The sequence below is a fragment of the Notothenia rossii genome (assembly GCF_949606895.1).
Source record: "Notothenia rossii genome assembly, chromosome: 1".
Classification (NCBI taxonomy): domain Eukaryota; kingdom Metazoa; phylum Chordata; class Actinopteri; order Perciformes; family Nototheniidae; genus Notothenia; species Notothenia rossii.
The window spans coordinates 44,595,483-44,603,186 of record NC_136912.1 but is presented as its reverse complement, the minus strand read 5'-3'; the positions used below and the strand labels follow the sequence as shown (position 1 = coordinate 44,603,186).

Genomic DNA, 7,704 nt, shown 5'->3' with positions numbered 1-7,704 from the left:
AATAGAAAGTATTAAACCCATTTGAGCATTTTTTTATTTAACTTTCAAATATTAAGCACACAAATCAAGATACAATATTAAGAAATATAAATATCACCCTCCACAATAAGAACATCATACCAGCTGAAGAAATATTACTTAAGTTTGAACGTTACGTTTTGAACTCACTGAACATATTTTGAAATCTACAACCGGAAGCAGTAGACTCGGCTGCTCTCCTCTCGCTGGACTCTGGTCTCCATATAGTTTCGGCAGACTTGACTCCAGCAGACTTCAGAATGCCTTTCGTCGACATTCAGAGTAACCTGCCGGCCAGCTCCTTCTCGGAGGACTTCCTGAAGAAGCTGTGCTCCTGCACCGCTGCTGCTCTGGGGAAGCCCGAGGAGGTGAGTGCCTTCCCGGCCAGGAGCTGCAGGAGCCCCGCGGGGTGAGGCTGGGCTGCGTGAGTCCTGCTGTGGTCATACAGTCTGGGCACATGTGGCTCTCATGCTTTCAGCAGGATTAACGTTCCTAGCAGTTTTACATGCGTTTACCAATAACTCTAACCTACACATAGCTGTTTTAATTAGTGGAATAGAGGCTTTTCCAGCACATCAACACTTTCTCACCAGTTCCTCTTAATTGTAATGGCTGGAAGGGTCCATTCCCATAAAGTCACAGTAGGCTATAACAGTTATTATTGCATACTAGTTACATTACACATATGACCCCAGGTTTTGTCTGCAGTCATAAATACATTTGCCAGTATGCAGCGGTGGGAGAAGTACTCGGATACCAGAGTACCAAGTACCAGAGTGTAGGAATACTCTGTTACAAGTAAAAGTCCTGCATTCAAAATGTTACTCAAGTAAAAGTACAAAAGTATTAGCATCAAAATATATACTTAAAGTACCAAAAGTTAAAGTAGTCATTGTGCAGATTGGTCCATTTCAGAATAATATATATGTTGTGTTTTATAATGATTGATCATTAAAGTGTTCTCAAAGCTGGTAAAGGTGCAGCTAGTTTGAATGACTTTGTATACTGCAGGGTAGTTTGTGAATTTACTCCAGGTGGAACTAAAGTCTGATTTAACACTTGATTATATTTCACATCATTCATCCAAATCTGTAAAGTAACTAAAGGTATTAAATACATGTAGTGGAGTAAATTACACCATTTACCTCAATTGTAGTGGAGTATAAGTACAATTTAAAGTAACATAACATGGAAATACTGAAGTAAAGTACAAGTATCTCAAAATTGTACTTAAGTACAGTATTTGAGTCCACTTAGTCCCACCAATGCCAGTATGTAGGAAAGGGCAGTGACTGTTGTTATGCGACTAATCGCTTCAGCCGTAATGTAATGCACACATACTGTATACTGTACACATGTATCTATAAACTCACTTTATGTAACATATAACACACAGCCTCACATGCAGCAAATGTGTCAACATGAAATGACACATGTATGTGGATACAAGTCATTTTAATTAAAGTTGTATGCAACTGAAATAAGATATTTGTCATAGAAACATCATTAGGTATTGTATCTATGATGAGAATATAATGGTTGCATGTGTATAGAAATTACTAACATAACTGTTATTTTCTTAAAAAATGCACTTCTCATAGCTGTGGGAAGTAGGGGTGCTGGTGCTGCAGCACCAACTAGAATCTGGAGAATCACAGAATGGCCGGTCGTCAATTTAATTTAACGCACCCCCTAAATAAGATGACTTCTCGCGGCTATGCTTCTTCTCATTCTCATGCTTCTTCTCGTTCAATGCCTTACTCAAGGACACTTTAGCAGGCTCACTTTGTCTGTGTGGGTGTGGCCTTTAACTGAAGTTCAGTGTATCTGCTAGGGCTTGTGCAATTAATCGTATTTTAATCGCGATTACGATTATGGTTTGCAACGATTATGAAAACAGCATAATTGACAAAATACGATTATTTAGCTGGGAGCGCTTTCGCCCCTCCCTAAAAGCCCACTCGGCCACGTGGGAGTGACATGTGTTGTGAGTGTTCAGCGGACCCGGAAATCGATCAAGACACGCCATTTTGAAGGACGTCCCAATAGCTGAAATGCACACGGAGGAGTCGAGGAGGGGTGAGGGAGGAGGGGTGCGGGAGGAGACGAAAGGGAGGATACACACGAGCAGGCTACGCAGAAGTGTTTTCACTACTCGCGTATAAAAGCCCCGCCCCCACCTTCACAGCTGGTCTATTTCAACAGAGGAAAACTGACAACTGGAAGATGAGTGGAAAAGCGTCACATAAATGTATAAGTGCTCACAGCTCCGTGGGAATTATTATGTGCAATTCATTTCTAAAAGGCTTTCACATTACTATAATTATAGTTTTATTTAAATGTAGGCTACATTTTACACCAAATCGGGACACAAAAGCAGGACCAAATTGACATTGAATTCCTTGAATAACAAGAGAAAGATTCATTCATTTAAATAAATATTTAAAAACAAATGGGCCGTTTCTAAGGGGTTATTCAGTTAAGCCCGATGAGAGGGGATACAGCTGTGCACATGTCATCATTAACAGACGTCGTTTAAGAGTGACGTTTGAGTGAACGAGGACATCCCAATTAATACCTGAGGACTCCTCTGTCCTCGCGTCACCTCCTCAGCCTCATCCCAATACCCCTCCTCGACTCCTCCTTTCCTTCACTCGCTTCCCTTTCTTGCGTCTTAGCTCCGCCTCCGTAAGATGCGAGCGAGAGACACAAGGAGGTGACCCGAGGACAGAGGAGTCCTCAGGTATTAATTGGGATGTCCTCGTTCACTCAAACGTCACTTTTAAACGACGTCTGTTAATGATGACATGTGCACAGCCGTATCCCCTCTCGTCGGGCTTAACTGAATAACCCCTTAGAACCGGCCCATTTGTTGTTAAATATTTATTTAAATGAATGAATCTTTCTCTTGTTAGTCAAGGAATTCAATGTATGATGGTTGGTCCTGCTTTTGTGTTCCGTTTTGGTGTAAAATGTAGCCTACATTTAAATAAAACTATAATTATAGTAATGTGAAAGCCTTTTAGAAATGAGTTGCACATAATAATTCCCACGGACCTGTGAGCACTTATACATTTATGTGACGCTTTTCCACTCATCTTCCAGTTGTCGGTTTTCCGTACAGGTGGCAATATTGTCACCTGCCTGCGCTCATCTCTGAAACCAGACCATATAAACAGGCTGGTGTTTCTTGCAAAAAATCTTTAAGAGATGACATGAGCAGCCCTACCAGCATTTGCCATGGTGGCCAAAATATTTTTATTTGGTCTTAAATTGTAGTTCAACATTTATTTCCTGTTACTTCTGGACCAGCCTTCAACGTTTAACTGAGTGGAATATGTTGAATATGTTTAGGAGTTTTCAGTAGGTTGTGACAGTGCACTGCAACATATTTCATTTAATTTATTTTGGTCTAATTTATTTTTATTTATCATATTAATATACGTTTAGTATGGTTTTGGAAGTGCGCTGTTGATCTTGTTTATTGGTAAAATATTATTTGTTTTAAAGTTCAATAAATGGTCAATGAATAATCGTCAAAATAATCGTGATATCAATTTTTGACCCCAATAATCGTGATTATGATTTTTGCCATAATCGCACAGCCCTAGTATCTGCACTCACTTCCCTCATGCTGATCCATGTTTACGTGCTCCAACCTAACTGATGCTGGTCCTGTGTTTCAGAGGATGCACCTGGTGGTGCAGCCCGGGCTGCCCATGCTGGTAGCCGGCTCCTGCTCTCCGTGTGTCATTCTGTCAGTGTCTGCTATCGGTGTGACCGACACCGCTGACAAGAACAAGGAGCACAGCGCCAAGATCTTCGAGTTCTTGACCAGAGAGCTCAGTCTGACTGCAGACAGGTAAGCTTTATGGATCCCTCCAGTGTGTTGATTCGGTCAGCAGCAGAGAGTGGTGTCCAAGACACTCATTAAAGTCCATCAATAAGCTTTACCGTGCATTCTCCTTTGCTGTAAAGATTTTCTTACAATAAGTGTGCTTTTTAACTGACAAACATATTTTATCATCTCCTATCTGATGACTGACTTGAAATGGACTAATCTGCAGAATGAGTACTTTTACTTTTGGTCCTTTAAGTATATTGTTATGCTAATACTTTTGTACTTTTACTTGAATAACATTTTGAATGCAGGACTTTTACTTTTACTTACTGATACTTTACTTTTACTTAAGTACAAGATCTCAGTTATTTTCCCACCTCTAGATTTTGCAATATTGCAGATAATACATTTTTGGGCAAACACTTTTATGATACCGACATCATCACTGGTTCAGCAGGATAATCTCAATGTTAACACCAATTATATGATTCTTTAAGCATTAATGTAATCGGCAGAAGTAAAAAGCTACCATTGGGCTAGAAGCAAACTACACCCTGGTCACAGGGCTGTGCAACACCAACGCAAAGCTAAAAACGGCTAATAAAGTGTTTTAGTCTCAACTAATCACTTGTCAGCAGCTGCTGTTTTGATGACACATAGAAGCTTGGGACATTCAGCAGTGGAGTTTTCACTGACGTAATTTACTACCATAGAACAAAACGTTAATATCTCTTCAGCTTGTGTTAACCGCAGATCTTATTTCAGGCATCTAACCTAAGACACGTTCAAAAGGATGTGGACTTTGAGACGAGGGAATAATCGGAATGAAAACATGTTGGATCATTTTCAGATTTTAGGACACATTCCTGCATCACTCTGTTGGGCAGTTTAAACTCCAGCGGAGAAGCTAAATATTACACTAGCTTCTTCTAGTTTGGAAACTCTACTCAGCACTGCCAATAGGCGTTCCAGTTGCTCCCCAGCTAGAAATGTTTGGTTCTAAAAACATTCTGAGAATGTTACAGTCATTGTTCTAGGAAGATTTTCAGCGGGAAGTTTTTGTTTGGTTCCCAGAACGTTCTTCTGAAAGGTAAGATAACGTTCTCTAAAAACATTCTTAAAATGTTTGGTTATAACATTGTTAGAACATTGTGCCCTCCTATTCTTAAAAAGTTTTCAGCGGGATGTTTTTGTTTGGTTCCCAGAATGTTCTTCTGAAAGGTAGGATAACGCTCACTAAAAACATTCTTAAAATGTTTGGTGATAACCTTCTTAAAATGTTTTTGATAACATTGTTAGAACATTATGCCCTGCTGTTCTTAAAACATTTCCAGCTGCAAGTTAGATTTTTTATGTTGCCAGAATGCTATTATTTTAGAGAAGGATAACATGGTTTATGTTAAAGAAATTCTGCAAATGTTCTATGGTAACAATTTACTAAAATATGTTTACATTATTAGAACATAAAGACATAATATTTCTGTAATTGTTCAACTCAAAATTCCTGGGTAAGTGGACTGACCACTGTGGTCATTAGGATGATTATGATAAGTTTACTTAACTATTGGAATTTGACTATTAACACATGTAAAAGGATGACACGGAATCAGCTGGTGAAAGTAACATTTGTTTATTAGAAAAGGGGAGCTGGGAGTGGAAGTTGGTTATGGCGGCAGTGGGAAACAGTTGTTCCAGGTTGGGTTGAGAGGCCTGGCTGGTCTTGGGAGTCCGGAAGGCCTTGGATTCCTCCTGGGAGAAACACAAAAATCAGTGTGAGGCAAAAGCAGGCAAAGTTGTAAAAGAATATGCTGGTAAAAAGCTAGAGCGGCACGCAACAAACCGTTCACGGTAAACAATCCGGCAGGGAATGAGCGCAGGCTGCAGGCTTTCATAGTGTGGCTGACGAGCAGGTTGCAGGTGTGGTTGATTGGAGATTGCTCCCAGCCGTGTAGAGCAGACCAGCAGGCAGGTGGGGGGAGAGAGAGACACACACAGTAGAAACAATCACATACAAACACTAACAGGGGTTTCAGGGACGGGCAGTGATAGTCGGTCCGTTCTTCTATGGCCCTTTCTCATTTCATCAAATCCTCCTCCTCGACTCCTCGGTCCTCCGGTAGTGACCCGGAAATGAATTTCAGCGCGGCATGTTGAAGGACATCTCATTTCTCTAAATGCACTTCGAGGACCGAGGATCGAGCGTCGAGGAGGCTCTCTGGAGGAGCTATAACCGAGAATACACTGATGGGTCCTCCACGGTCCTCCACGACTCCTTCGTGGATGCATTTCCGGGAACAGAGATGTTTCAAAGAGTCGTGACGCACGGCCGGACTTATCTCAGCCAATGACAGCTCTGCATGCATCCCCTGGATATTATTTTATTAACTGCTTTCATCGCGACGCGATGTTTACAGTGAGAACAGCTGTGAGGTCCGTGTAGAAAGCAGAGCAGTGTGTATACTATATATCACTCAGTATAACAGGCCTACTCTCTTTATTTGCTTTAGTTTAGTAGATATCTACAAACAAAGAGTCGATATTTTTCTAAAACCATTTAGTGCTTCACATAATAAAATACACAACGGCTGTAGCCTGTTTTAGGAGCTGTAGGTGCGTGTGTGTGGTACAGTGTGTAGGGGTGTGTGGTACAGTGTGTGTGTGGTACAGTGTGTGTGTGGTACAGTGTGTGCGTAGATGCAGCGGACAGACAGGTCTCAGTTGGTTTGGTGTCCTCTGCTTACTTTTAATACTTGTAAACAAAACTTTTGGCCCGTAATTTATTTTCCTCATTGTAGCGACCAGAGAGGGGAGAGGGGTGGGGGTATATCCATTCTCTGATAGTGTTACGTTATTATGCGAGTGCTCTGTTTGATTCTGAAATTGTATATATTTATATAAATATATACATATATGTGTGTGTGTCCGCATCTGTAGCCTGTTATTGTCTCATTATACCGCACTGTGAATGAATTAAAAGTAAATATATAAGTCATCATGAACACATCTGTCCATCAGACAGAGGGCTGCTGTGCCTCCTGTCATCATTAATGGACTTCTCTTTAAAATGACCGCTCAGAGGAGAGGAGTTCTCATTTCTCTAACCGCCTGCTGCTTCCCCTCCTCTCTCCTCGGTTCCCCTCCTCGGCTCCGCCGCTCGCATCTCCTGTGGGCGGGACTAAGCATCGAGGATAGAAGTCGAGGAGGGCAGTCGAGGAGGAGAGTTAGAGAAATTAGAAAGGGCCTATATGTCTGTCTTTGGTTTTCTAAGTGTTATTCGATCCATATGACAATAGAGATATGTGCATAAACAACAAAAACACTTGGGGTATAATGTTCGAACAATGTTATTACCAAACATTTTAAGAATGTTTTTAGAGAATGTTATCCTACCTTTCAGAAGTACATTCTAGGAACCAAAATAAAACTTCTCGATAAAACCATTCCTAGAACAATGAATGGTAACATTCTCAAAATGTTTTTAGAACCAACAATGTCTAGCTGGGAACTCAGACATGCCTACGCAAACATGCAATATCATGAATTACGTGCTTGTTTTTTTCTAAAAAGGAAAATGTGGGTGACATCAGATTTCTTTTAAACATCCTTTTCAAACAAATGCTACAACTTTGTTTTTTAAAGCGCACTACAAATAAATCTGACGTTGACCATGACCCTGTTAATATTTCGCATCACAGGAACATTTTATAAAAAAAATAAATAACCTCCTGAAAACATTTTCAGAATGTTTCTTTCAAAATGTTCTTCTTTGGTTATCATGTAACATTGAGGGAATGTTCTATAAAAGAACATCTTTAATGTGTTACCCCAACAACGTCCAAAACACA

General features: G+C 40.5%; 1 protein-coding gene across 1 annotated transcript in view; it reads left to right on the top strand.

The window, feature by feature from the left end:
• The first annotated feature begins 197 nt into the window (after window positions 1-197).
• ddt (D-dopachrome tautomerase) overlaps window positions 198-7,704 on the top strand; it is an 8,676-nt gene continuing 1,169 nt past the window's right edge. Inside the window, exons 1-2 of the mRNA XM_079682621.1 lie at window positions 198-386; window positions 3,705-3,880. Coding sequence (XP_079538747.1) covers window positions 279-386; window positions 3,705-3,880 — 284 coding nt within the window. The 5' untranslated portion in view covers window positions 198-278. The remainder of the gene's footprint in view (window positions 387-3,704; window positions 3,881-7,704) is intronic.